The sequence below is a fragment of the Chiloscyllium plagiosum genome, unplaced genomic scaffold, assembly GCF_037043375.1.
Source record: "Chiloscyllium plagiosum isolate Xiang-an unplaced genomic scaffold, Cpla_swu_hap1 HiC_scaffold_2, whole genome shotgun sequence".
NCBI classification, from domain to species: domain Eukaryota; kingdom Metazoa; phylum Chordata; class Chondrichthyes; order Orectolobiformes; family Hemiscylliidae; genus Chiloscyllium; species Chiloscyllium plagiosum.
Genome location: NW_028270140.1, coordinates 33,235,146 through 33,249,146, shown reverse-complemented (window position 1 = coordinate 33,249,146; position 14,001 = coordinate 33,235,146). Strand labels below are relative to the sequence as shown.

The 14,001-nt window shown below is 42.9% G+C and overlaps 2 protein-coding genes across 6 annotated transcripts in view; one reads left to right on the top strand and one right to left on the bottom strand.

Annotated features, from left to right (window-relative positions):
* Positions 1-14,001, bottom strand: part of LOC122563096 (TBC1 domain family member 15) — a 204,816-nt gene that overhangs the window by 115,880 nt on the left and 74,935 nt on the right. The window lies entirely within an intron of this gene.
* Positions 1-14,001, top strand: part of cemip2 (cell migration inducing hyaluronidase 2) — a 93,191-nt gene that overhangs the window by 59,793 nt on the left and 19,397 nt on the right. For 4 of the 5 annotated variants that reach the window (XM_087995884.1, XM_043716504.2, XM_087995896.1 and 1 more), the window contains 6 exons: positions 151-239; positions 1,463-1,594; positions 2,442-2,477; positions 3,737-3,892; positions 5,201-5,378; positions 11,024-11,239. In XM_087995884.1, coding sequence (XP_087852010.1) covers positions 151-239; positions 1,463-1,594; positions 2,442-2,477; positions 3,737-3,892; positions 5,201-5,378; positions 11,024-11,239 — 807 coding nt within the window. The remainder of the gene's footprint in view (positions 1-150; positions 240-1,462; positions 1,595-2,441; positions 2,478-3,736; positions 3,893-5,200; positions 5,379-11,023; positions 11,240-14,001) is intronic. The other variant, XM_087995888.1, reaches the window with a different exon arrangement.

Here is a 14,001-nt window from a genome sequence, read left to right as displayed (position 1 = left end):
GTGGTTGTGGGATTATGTAATGAACTGGATTCTCTAGTAGATTAACTCGTGGGATAGTTTTGTAATTTATATGAGAATACTGGGTAATGTATTAACATGATAAAATGTCCATGCAGCTTTGCTGTAATTCTTCTCGATTTTTGTTGCTAGGCTGGACTGTTCATTGACAAGGGAGTGAAAATCACCAATGCTAGTGCTGATGATCCAAGGGAATACCTTTGTTTGGATAACAGTGCGAGGTGAGTCAAGGAACTGACCTTTTGGCCAAGGAACTAATCTTTTTTTGAAGTGGAAAATGTATTTGTCTGTAATGTCAGCATTAAAGGAATTTACACAGTGTGGTAGAATGGGTTGGCATTTATATAGTGCCTTTCACAACCTCAGGATGTCTTATAGTGATTTGTAACCTATTAAGTACTTTTTGACATGTTGTCACTGCTGTAGTAGGGAACATAGCCAATTTATATAAAGCAAGCCCCACAAACAGCAATAATGAAAAGATAATTTGTCCGGACATCTACGTTAGGTGTGATTCTGTGATCAACGCACAGTGCTGCACGTGTTAATAGCTACTCTAACAACCAATTTAAGACTATCAGTTGCAGTAATGTTTCATTGATACTTACTAGAAGTGACACACATTCAGACACAAGGGTCTCTGTAAACAAAAAGAACAATTCAAACCTGGCACCTTTCTGCATTATCAGGAAGCTTGGGAAGTCTGTCATTTGCGGCTGATTCCCCACTTGCCTCAGCCAATTGAATTGAATTACTAACCAATCAGTTGGCACCTTTTTGTTTCTCATGTAGGATAAATTGTAGTGATTGTTTGGTTGAGTTTGGCATTCTTGCTTTTGTCCTGATGAGAGCAAACTGGAAAGCTTTGGTGACATGTCTCTCACATTTCAGCTAGCTTCTGTTTGATGTTGTTGGTTGAGGACTAAAGGAAAACCGAACAGAACCTCTCTGCTCCCCTACAAAATAATATCTGTGAAATCTGTTGTGTTCACCTGTGAGGTTGGACAGGATTTGATTTACTGTATTGTCTGAAAGGCAATATTGGCGCCAGGAGTTTCTAGATATTCTGCTTGAGGTTCTGGAGTGAGTCTTGAACCCACAGCTGCTGAAACAGAGGCAGTATAGCTATCTACTGAGCCACAGCTGGCACAGGCAAACACAAAATTCACGTTCCTGAGAAAATGCTTTTCTTTTCACTGAAATCCATTCTGACTTGGTTTAGCTTCCTGTTATGATATGGGCGGTAATGCTGTCAATGAGGCGTGATTGTTTGGCAAGTTATTTGGTCTAGTGAAGGACAACTTTCCAGTGCCTAATTCTTTCCCCATTCCCTGCATCCAAATACTTGTTTCTGACAGGAGTAGATCCATTGCAGAGCTCCAGGGTGATTCTGTATGTGGTACATTTCCAACAGTTTTTTTAAGCTTTTGTTCTTTGTGTTCAGGTTCCGTCCTCACCAAGATGCTGACCCACAGAAATCACGTGTTGCTGCCGTCATTGATAGACTGATAGCGTTCAAAAACAACGACCATGGAGCTTGGGTCCGAGGAGGCGATGTTGTATTTCGCAATTCTGGGTATGTGAGGGTCCAGTGTCTCATTTCTTAGCAGGCATGAGGAGCTTTTACTTTGAATGTACAGTACCCAATGAGGCCACTTGGCCTAACTGATCCACAACGGTGTCTGTGCTCCACACAATCTGCCTCTGATTGGTCGTTCACTTCACGCCCTCCTTTGATCCTCTCTCTGTCACATGTTCATCCAGCTTCTCCCTAAGAGCTTCCACACTATTCACCTCCACCACTCCATGTGGTATCCAATTTCACATTCTCTTCACTTTGAGGCCTTCCAGATGAAACTATGGTCAGGCTCTCCAAAACCTGTTACTGTTTATTGCCACGTTTCCCTTTCACTCCTTTCACAGGGATCTGGCATCCAGGGTTGTAAGGTGCTTCGTGGGAGCATTGTTAAAACTGAGCCACTAAAGGAGTTATTAAAACAGGCAACTAAAAGCTCAGTCTATGGAGTTGGTTTCAAAGGCCACATCAGAGCAGGGAAGAGAGATGGAGGGAATTAATTCCAAGGCTTAGGAACTAGGCAGTTGAAAGCACAGCTACTGGTTTTGGAATGGTTAAACGTGGGGGATGTAACAGACAATTTACCCTATTAATGTTTCTTTGCACAGGAGAGGCTAAAATTCATTTGAGCATTGACATTCTGCTCATGTGCAGTTTACATTTTAAACATCTTAACTTTCATTCTGAGGGGATCATGATGAGGTTGTGAGTCCTGTTGATCTTAGTGATCTTTATATTCCAAAGTGCTATGAGGCTGCATACACATCTGAGAGGGAACATTGCTATCAGGTTTCTGTCACCAGAAAAAATATTACCTGTATTTATCATTTTTCCATTAATATTTCAGGTTTTCTGATAATGGAATTGGATTGTCCTTTGCTAGGTAAGAGAAGCTGTCTGGTGCGTGGAAAGAGCAATTCACATTTTAGCTATTGCATTTTGCACTTTGTTAGAGCTTCCCATCTTTCCTCTTCATTGCTGTGAAGGAGTGGCTGAGAGTTTGCAGCTTCTGCAGGTTTTCAAATTCAGAAATTACAGATCCCACAACTTATATCTTCTACGCTTATCCACAGTGAATAAAAAGTGATATCCTTTATAAAGGCAGTGTTGAAATTGCAGTAAGCCTCCTGTCTATTTCAGGTGGTTTGCACATAAACTGCACAGTGCAGAAGTCAAAATATCATGTTATTCCTGGTGCAGGAATTGCACATTAAATGCTCACCAAATTAAATTATTTCTTAAAGATTCAACAGTGTTACACCCTCTGCTTAATTCCACTAATAGGCTGGCTGCCAGATGCTATCTTTCAGTAAGTACATGTTTGTTGGTGTTTCTGATTTGAGCACCCATTGAACTTGTTAATGCTGTCAGTTCCTGGGAGACTGCTATTACACCCTTCATTATGGATACTTTTAAACTGTGGAAAGTGGTTTCACTAGGAACAATACTGTATTTTCAGCATAGTAACGTAGAGCTACACTCTTCAAACAAAGAGCAATTCTTTTCACCTCCCCACTTTCCCAGCACATCAGTCCCAAACATTGGGAAGGTGGACTTCAAGTACCAATTTTCAAACTAAGTTCGATAGATGTACATGAATTGTTCTGAGAACAATACAGTATTGCCTGATTTTTTTCTTGAATGTCCAAACCCCACCTTCAAGCCTTTTTGGACCAGGGCATTAATGTTTTATGGATTTTTGTGCTTTCTTTAAATTGTTCAATTATAAGATATGGACATCACTAGGAAAGCCAACACTTATTTCACATCCCTAAACTGAACAGGTTGCTAAGCCATTTCTTTGGGCAGCTAGGAGTCCAATGATATTGGGCCTGGAGTCAGTTGTAGGATAGATCAGGTAAGGGCAGTAGATGTCATTTCCTAAAGAGAAGTTGTTAATTTAATAGGATTTTACACCATTTACTGAGACAAGCTGTTCATTTCAGATTTATTTCATCCGGTTGGATTTCTTAGCTACCATTTTTGGGATTTGAATTCTTATCTGCAGATTGTTAGTCTGAACATTCAGATTATGACTCCTTGGTTTTAACCACTATGCCATAGTATCCATACCGTAAAGTGCTGAAAGAATCGGAAGGCTAATATTCATGCTTGTTTCCTAATCAGTAACTGTTCTTATAGTGATGGCAGCTTCCCAAAGGATGAAGGTTCAAGTCAAGAGATCTCTGAGTCGTTGTTTGTTGGAGAAAGCAGGAATTATGGATCTCAGGGAGGCCAAAACAAATACTGGGGTGTCGGTGGGGTTGATGGGAAAAATCGCACGCTACCAAGGGACAAGTAAGATTCTTTAATTAATGTCTGACCCCTATAAGCATGTGCTTATATTACAATAATACTGGATAATGTGTGAAACAATGGATCTAGGCTGGTACTCATTGTAATGCAGAAGGTTAAGTACTGAAGGTAATTTGGTTGGTTTAAAACTGTCAGGATTTTGAAAGGGATTGATTGGAACAGAAAGATATGTGTCTCTGCTGAAATCAGAACCAGGGCTTTCAAGGGAGACATCAGACAACACCCTCCCACAAAATCTTGCTGATGCTAATCCAATTATTAATTTTAAATCTGAGGTTGGTGCCCTTTCCTAAACAAGACAACCCCACTAAGCGTGTGAAACTAAGGTGGGTGCATGGTGTTGGAAACCCAATCAACCATAAGCTCATAGACTTTGCAAGTCAGACTTGAAGAGATGAATTTCCAACTCCTGCATGTATAACTCATGGTAGAATTGATGTCTAAGCTCTAGATCGTGCTCTCTTGTCCAATGAAATTCTGTGAAGTTCTAAAATGCCTCAGCAAAAATGTTCCACAATCTTCCTCCAAGCTGAGGGCAGCATATGAAAATACTGTCTAAGTTCATCATGTTGTAATATTCACCTGTTATTGTTTCCTATTCTCAACTCGATAATGTCAATGTTATGCCTACTAACTCCTGTAACTTGTTTAGAGTTAATGACATTCCCTGTCAAAAGCTTCCTTTGAAGGTAAACCACATCTATCTTATGCAATCTCTCTTTACTTTTAGTTACTTAATTAAAATAGTCTTCATTTAACAAAATGTCTTCAGTTTGCATGAAGTCCTGGATACCAAATCTGTTTCTCTTCCAATGTTAATTGCTGATCACTATTGTATGTTATCTTCCATAGCTTGTAGATATTGTTTCATTCGGTTCTTTCAAGACACGGGAGTTTGCAACTTTAACAAGCCAATTATGAACTCCTACCTTTTTCCTTAGTTGCTTTGTTGAAAAGGGGCATGTTATCAAAGCTTTTCATCTTGCACTTATCTGGATAAATGCAAGAATGCCAAATTTCAAAGGAAGTGATTTGTTCTGCATGGTGCTCCCATGGAAATTTGGAATTCTTGCATTTGTCCAGATGAGTGAGAGATGAAAAGCTGTGACTGCATATCTCTCTTCTTTTCCAGCAGTACTCAAGCTCTGTTCTATCATGTAGTCCTTTGATGTTCTTGGTTTCACATTGTACATAATATCAGATAAAAATCTGACATTTTGGTAGCAAGAATGAACCTTATTTTTCTATCTACACAAAGGTTTCATGTATTCTCTTCTGGCTTTATACCAGGACATTCCCCATCCGAGGATTTCAGATTTATGATGGTCCCATTCATGTCACCAAGACAACCTTCCAGAATTACATGGCAACACCAGTTCGATTCGTCAGTGCTGTCGGATTCTTTCTGAAGAACCCCTGGCAAATGACTCCAAAGAACAGTTTGTCTCTAGTGAAGTTTGGCAAAAGTGTAGGTTTATTTTGTTATTTGTTCTTTTGAAATATTCATGCATTTTACAAAATTCTTTGGCATATTGACGAATATTATAAATCAGATCACCAGACCAAATCATTACAAAACAATAACATGCATATACATAGCATCTTTTTAATATTGTAAAACGTTCCAGTGTGTCTCATAAAAGTGTTCACAAACAAAATAGCTCACTGAATTGCATTAGGAGAGGTGATCAAAAATGTGGTCAAGCAGGTAGGTTATAGAGAAGGTCTCTGTAATAACTCAGGAAGCCCGACTGGAAAGAGACATAATTTATTGTTGTACTCCAAGACAGAGTGTGACTTATTCCTGATGAAGGACTCCTGCCTGAAATGTCGATTTTCCTGCTCCTCAGATGCTGCCTGACCTGCTGTGCTTTTCCAGCACCACTCTAATCTTGACTCTAATCTCCAGCATCTGCAGTCCTCAATTTCGTCTTATGGTATACATAGGCTAGTCCCAGGCCAGGACAGACAGTTCTGCAGATGCACTCTTGGGTCTGCTTTTTTTTAGTGTATCCAGAAATATTATCACAAACAACAACTTTTTTATTTCCGTCACCGAATCACCATGGTATATATATTTCTTTCTGTCCAGTAACCATTATCAGCAAATCACGTGTTTCCAATTGAATATGTACGTGCAAAGCTCATTAAAGACAATGCAACCAATCAAGTATGGAGGAGAGATAGGGAGAACTATAAGGACCTGGATTTGCTTTTTTTTATATACCTGAGTCTGCTTTATGAAGAGCTCTGCTGGTGAGGTCCAAGGGAACTCGTACTCGACGAGCTCCACAGGGAGAATAATTAGTGATTCCCCATGGGCCTGAAAGTGTTGATCACATTCTTCCCCTCTGAGCCCAAGGTCTCCCCCTCAGCTCCTGTGATGATGGGGCCTCCTGTTGGGTTTTGTGAGGGCCCCGTTCCGGTTGCTTTCGAGGTCTGGTTGAGAGCTGTATAGACTCTTTTGTAAAGACTGTCAAAGAATCACTGGAGGGTACTTGTGTTGGTGGCATGTCTGTATAAACAGTTGTCTCTGTGGAGAGTTCCCACTGGAGGTGGTTGACGTGCTTTGTTTTAATGATCTTCTTCCTGGTTTCGACTGTTCAATGCTAAACCCATTTAAGGATAACTCGCAGGATACCTGGAGAGCTGTCACCGAGGTTCATCACATGGATCATATCACCCCCTAGTGATTTTTGAGACCTAGGAAATATATGGACTCCGTAATGTTCCTCCGCGTTGGAGCCTCTTTTATGGCTTTCACCCTCTTTTTGACAGAGTACAATCTAACCTTGTCAACTCTGTACACAAGATAGCTCATGCACCTGGGACACCTTTTTCCCTTTTTAGTTGGATGCTGGCCTCAGAAGAACACCATAAAACCTCCAAACTCTCCACATTTTCTTTGTAGTAGCTCCTGTGATGAAAATGTCATCCAGATAGACTGCCACTCGGGGCATCACTGGGAGGATGCTCTCCATTGCCCTTTGAAAGTTGGCACCAGCTAGCTACTCCAAAAAGGCAAGTGAGTGTACTCCTCCAGTCCTCTGTGAGTATTGACAGCGGCGTACTTCCTGGATGACCCTTTGAGTTCCAGTTGGGAGTAGACATGGCACATATTCAATTCAGAAAGTAAGTGACCCCCCCCCCCCCCCCCAGCCGGATTCTCATAAAGTTTTCAATGTGTGGCGTAAGGTATCTGTCTGTCTGAGGGAAACCTGTTGACTGTCAAGTCATAATCTCCACAGCGACAGAGTTGTCAGTTTTTACAACTGGGACTAATGGTGTGGCCCATTCAGCAAATGGTACTGGGGGTATTGCCAAGTTCCTCAAGGCATTGTAACACACATTTACTCTGGTGCATAGGGGTCTAGTTGTGCCGTGAAGGATTTAGGTCGAGCTTCTGGGTCTACATGGCCCCCGTGCCTTTTATCCCAATGAACCCCTCTGGGAACTTTTGAGGATACTTCCCAGCGGTTTCATACAGATCGCCGATACCTATTTTAAAGTTCTGTTGCCAATCCAGGCAGATTTCCTGTAACCAGTCCCTTCCCAAAGGTTGGGACCTGGCCCTTGTGCCACCATTTAAGAGGAGTTGAACTGTTTGTGGTAATGTGTAACTGGGGTGACAGTGGTTGGGATGATGCGTAACCAATCTAACCTTGGTGTCTCACAGGCTTAAAGGCAAGATGCCACATTGGAGTTTCTAAAGGTTTACTCCCCAACAATAAATACAGCGGTACATGTACATGTCTAAGTGGTGGCCATTTACCTGAATGGACACCTTTTAATTGGGGCTACATTTTTGGGAGTAGTGATATAATTTAGCTGTAGCAGTTCCTCATCCTCAGGCTGGTTTACTTGCAAAGCCTTGTCTTGAGGTGACTTTACCCTTTTACCTGGCGGACCATGTTTCACCCATTTCGGTAGCCCTGTCTGAGGTGGATCCTGTGACTACGAGTGCAGCATGGATGTTCTTGCTCCTCACTGTGTTGTGGAGAAACTTCCCGTCCAGTTTTGGAACCTTGCAGCCTCCGATTCCAATTGCCCTTCCGTGGCAATGAACAGGAACCATGAGTGTTATCCACGGGGGCATTGACGCTGCAGTGTGGGAGTTGCCCTTGGCTGAGGACAGTACCGGATATGGATTGCTGAATCTCCTGAGCCACTTTTTCTGTGTTTTCACCAGACTGAGTTAGTGTTGTGACTTTCTTACGTTCCAGATTTGGTTCAGTCAGTAGCATCCTTTGGCTGTGATATTATTAATGCTACAAACTAAGCGATCGATTTAACATTTTTCCAAAATGCTGACCCATACTTGACGTTCCATCAATTTTTGCAGTCTCGTCATGAATTCAGTAACTGGTTCCCCGAAAGTCTACTTGCTGTGTTAAACTCTGCAATGGTTTGGAGTCATAATTATCCACTACAATATCTATCAGTCAATTACAAGATTTTGACTTTGGGTTGCTGGGCAGGTTAAACTCTTATGCTGAAAGTCAGGGCCCACAAGCGGTCAAGAGAATGACTTTTTGCAGAGTCCGAGTCATACAGCATGGAAACAGAAACCTTCAGCCCAACTCATCCATGAGGTGATCCCCTTCCACCCCTGAAGTGCTATTACACAACCAAACCGTCTTCTTCCACCACCAAATCACCATGACTTTTTAAAAAATCTGTTATTGCCACTGGGTCTGTTGTTTATTTTATGTTTTCTAATTAACCTGTTGAGGGACAGACATACTACTGGCGCAGGTGGGACTTGAATCCAGGCCTCCTGTCTCAGAGGCAGGGACACTACCATTGTCTGTTACCAAGGGGACCCATACTCCACAAGCTCCACAGAAGAGAATAATTAATGATTCCCCATGGACCTTAAGGGTGTTATCGCAGTCTTGAAATAAGAAAGAGACAGCGAGTTTTAGGAAGGGAATTCCAGAGCTTGGAGCCAAGGCAGCTGTAAACATGGCTTCCTTTGGTCAAACAAAGGAAATTGAGATGCTTCAGAGAGATTAACTGAAGGAGTTCAGATGTGCTGGGAGGTTATAGGACTGGCAGAGGTCACGGAGATAGGGAGAACTGAGATTGTGTAGGGATCTTGGAGTATTGTAGAACTCAAGAATAATTAATAGAATCAACAGGTAGTGTTATCATAAACTGTTTTGTTGTGCCTCAGGCTGGGGTGTTGTCAGAATTGTATTTTGGTTTGTAAATGGTTGTCTGCCATTCTTGTGGAATGATTGCCACAAAGCTAGTTGTTATTTGTTTTCCACTGTCCTAGTGTCCTGTTCATCACATTGATGTGTTTTGGTTCATAGTAATTTTCTGCTCCCCCCACACTACTCCACAACACCACACACAGACCCTCTCGCACGCAGACACACTCACACTCGCACTCCAATCTTGCCAGGAAAGTCTGAATTCCAGTCTAACCATTCCACAGGTCTCAATCTCCCTCACTGCGTAGTTAGTCACTGCTGGGTCTGAATCTGGTGTGATGTCCATAGGGTAAATTATTGTGGGCACTTGGTTTAACTTTCTTTCTTGAAGGTGGCACCTCTGGCAGAGCAGGGCTCCCTCAGTATAACACAGGGAGTTGTGGAGCATTGATAGAGGTGAGGAGTGGAGGTTGGCTTGTTTTAATTTCTTTCCAACTTCAGTCATGAGCAATGGAAACAGATTTACTCCCTTTCACCCCCACATCATTGGCTACAATGGGATCAGCTACCACTTATTGACCAAAATTAGCAGCGTCTATTCTGCGCAGTAATGCGTTAGGCAGTGTAGTAAATGATTGAACATTTGGACATCTCCTGGTGCAATTCTGAATGAAAATTGGGGAAGTCTCAGGTCATAGACTGACACAGTAAGGAATGAGGCTGTTTAATCCATCATGCATGTGCTGACTCTTTGAAATAGCGATTCAGTTTTAGTCATAGAGTCATAGAGATGTACAGCAGGGAAACAGACCCTTCGGTCCAACCCATCCATGACGACCAGATATCCCAACCCAATCTAGTCCCATCTGCCAGCACCCGGCCCATATCCCTCCAAACCCTTCCTATTCATATACCCATCCAAATGCCTCTTAAATGTTGCAATTGTACCAGCCTCCACCACTTCCTCTGGCAGCTCATTCTATACACGTACCACCCTCTGCGTGAAAATGTTGCCCCTTAGGTCTCTTTTATATCTTTCCCCTCTCACCCTAAACCTATGCCCTCTAGTTCTGGACTCCCCGACCCCAGGGAAAAGACTTTGTCTATTTATCCTATCCATGACCCTCATAATTTTGTAAACCTCTATAAGGTCACCCCTCAGCCTCCAACGCTCCAGGGAAAACAACCCCAGCCTGTTCAGCCTCTCCCTGTAGCTCAGATCCTCCAACCCTGGCAACATCCTTGTAAATCTTTTCTAAACCCTTTCAAGTTTCACAACATCTTTCCGATAGGAAGGAGACCAGAATTGCACGCAATATTCCAACAGTGGCCTAACCAATGTCCTGTACAGCCGCAACATGACCTCCCAACTCCTGTACTCAATACTCTGATCAATAAAGGAAAGCATACCAAACGTTGCCTTCACTATCCTGTCTACCTGCGACTCCACTTTCAAGGAGCTATGTTTTACTCACTCCCCTGTTATTTTTCCATTACTTCACAATTATCTTTCCGTTATGTATTTATTCTTGAATGCTGCTGTTGATGCAGCTGCCACTGCCCTTTCAGAGTGCACGTTGCAGGTAACATTGTACTCTGTATAAAGAAATCCAATCGGTTCTTCTGTTATTGAATTGTACCTGAACACAATACCTGCACACAGAGTAATCTTTCAAATTGTTCAAGCTTCATATAAATCGATGTTAGGAATTCCAGAGATGTTTCTCGAAGTTCATCTGTCCTTAATTTCTGAAATGACTTCATCCCTTCTTCACTCCCGTATCTCTGTTGTGTGTTGCATTGATGAAGTCCTGCTTAGCTGCTAGCAGCATGATTGAACTAACTTGATTTACACCTAAAGCAGAGAGGACTATGTAACCAAAGGATAATATCTTGCAACATACCAATAGTCACAGTAAAGTCCACAACATTTTTAATTATAATTGCCCCTTAGGTGTCCTTGAAGGTTTTCTTTGGCAAACCAGGCCCGTGGTTCGAGGGCTGTGATCTCGATGGTGACAAGAATGCTGTGTTCCATGACATTGATGGATCTGTGACGGGCTACAGAGACACATACGTAGGCCGCATGGATAATTTCCTGATCCTGCATCCCAGCTGCGAGAATATCACATCCTGGTTTGGTTCAGTTTGCAGCGGAAAATACGCTCAGGTAAGAAGAGACTGAGGCTTGGCGAGGGAGAGCAGGGCGGGAGACATCATTTCGAAATGTGCACAGGTGTCGCCCGCTTTTTGAAAGTTTGCTTTACGCTGCTTTGCTTTTCCGAAAGACCTACATTAGTGCGTGTTTTCGCTCACCAAAAGAAATCCGAAGAGGATTTTAACTTTTACGAAAACAAGTCACTGCTTCTTCGCTTTATGGCTTGCGAAACATTTCATTGGAACGCCTGACTTTCGCATGACGGGGAAACCTGTACCTCAAAGCATCTTTCCTGAGCTAGAGACTTGCTAATGAGCAGTCAGCTAATGTTTATGTTAGAAGTGTCATCGTTGCTGTCATGTCAGAAACGTGGTCGTGAATATACATGCAGCAAGCTCCCACTAATGAATAGGTAGTCTGTACGTTTTTAGTGTTGTTGGTTAAGGCAACTGTATTAGCTAGGATACTGGTGAAGACTCTCCTGCTGACCTTTGAAATAGTGCCTGTGTGATCTTTTACGTTCATCTGAGGGAATAGGTAAGGTCTCGACATCTAGTCCAAACAATGACACATGTGACAGTGCAGCAGTCCCCTGGTATTGCTTTGGAGTGTTCAGCCTTGAGTACGTGCTATGTCTCCTGAGTGGGAATTGAACCCACAGTCATTACTCATCACAGTTAATTAGGTATTGTTCTTAAGGCTAAGGGGTCAAAGGGCACAGGAAGAAAGCAAGAACAGGGTACTGAGAAGGATGATCAGTAATGATTGTATTGAATGACTTGAAGGGCTGAATGGCCTACTCCTGTACCCATTTTCTATATTTGTATGTTTTATCTTGCTCTGCTGTGAGTCATCCCCCATTGAGCTAAGTTTATTCGCGTAAGGGAGATCAGATTTGGATTTTTTCTCCTTGTTGCAAAGGAATGGCATGTTTACACTACACACAAGCTGCGCATGGCTACTTGTGTTGAGGAGACAGTTAATTCAACTGTTCATTTTTTAATGCGGAGTTTTATCCTACAGAACAATACTGGATATTCCAACAACTTGACACGATTATGAAGAAGGTTGTAAGAACACAACAAGCCAGGCTGCCTGGCCTGCTGTGTTCTTCCAGCCTCCTGTCTGTCTGCAGTTCTTTTGTTTTATCTCTTAAGTGATTAAGAAAGAGAACAGGTTGGAGTAAGGTGGCTCTGCCTTCATTCAGAGGCATAATTCATTCAGTTGGCTGTAAGAAATCCAGAGAATTGAGATGGAGTGGGCAGTACAAGATGAAGATTAGAGTGGTGCTGGAAAAGCACAGCAGGTCAGGCAGCATCCAAGGAGCAGGAAAAACGACGTTTTGGGCAAAAGCCCTTCATCAGGAATGAGGCTGGGAGCCTCAGGGGTGGAGAGATAAATGGGAGGAGGGTGAGGCTGGGGAGAAGGTTGCTGAGAGTGCAACGATGGATGGAGGTGGGAGTAAAGGTGATAGGCCGGAGGGGAGGGTGGAGTGGATAGGTAGGAAGGAAGATTGACAGGTGGGACAGGTCATGAGGATGGTGCTGAGCTGGAAGGTTGGAACTGAAGTAAGGTGGGGGAAGGGGAAATGAGGAAACTGGTGAAGACCACATTGATGCAAGATGAAGGGAAGCAGTCACTGGAATTCCCCAGTTAATTGCAGACTCTTCAAGTTACATAATCCAGTAGAACAGCAATGAAACGTCACCATGACGATCAGCCAAGCTCTATTTTAATTGGCACAATAAAAGGGCGATAAATAGTTCATGTGTCAGAGCTACAGACCGGGGAAGGGAAGGTTTTCTCACCGTTGGCCCCCACTATCCGCATTAAGCTAGCAGTGCGAGGCTAGAAACAGACTGGAGCTTTCTGGACTTAGCTCCAACTTTGGAGGAGGATCGCTATCACAGTTAGTTATTGAGAGAGCAGGGAGTGACATTTATACACCGCAAGCTCCCACAAACAATATAGTAATGATCTGAAAATCTGTTGTTAGTGATTCAATTGATCAGGATGCCAGGGAGAGTTCCCCTCCTCCACTTCAAAAGAGAGTCACTTGATCTTTTATTTTGACCTGAGAAGGTCCATGTGGACATAGTCCTGTTCTGTGCAGCACACTCTCAGTGCAGCAATCTAAGCCTAGATTTTTTATATTCCTATGCCTGAAAGGGGAGCTAAACCTACAAAACCTCTTACTTAGACCGAGTCAGTTCACTGAGTCTCAAATGGCACTTGGATTGGAATTTTTCAGAGGTGGCAAGGAAGCCATTGCAGGGATCAGAGGTGGGTGGTGAGCCTGCTTTGGAGGATGTTGGGCCGAAGGTCTAATTTTACCAGCAGCAAGAAGGTAACTGCTCTCTCGATTTTAATCCCCCCCCACCACCCCAAGAGTTGTGAACCCAGCCAGAGTGTCAGCGACTCCGGAATGACACCAGGAGAGTTACCACTCCTGAGGCAGTTTAGAGACATGTAATCTACAGCAGGGAGGGATGGAAAATGTTATTTACACTGTTGGGAGTAGAACTCCTTTGGGGAAATCATTGGGGCCATAAGGGAGCATGTCACCATGCCAAAGACCCCTCCCCATCTACCTTTTTCTTACATAAAACCTTCCTTGTTAGCACTGCTGATAGGTGGACAGCCTCCACGTAGCAGAGTGTTGGTGTGCCATTAGCAAGTGTGATGAACGTTCATAATATATTATTGTTCAACATAGCGTCAGAGTCCTGTAGCACTGAGATAGGCCCTTTGGGCCAAACTGGTGCATGCCAACC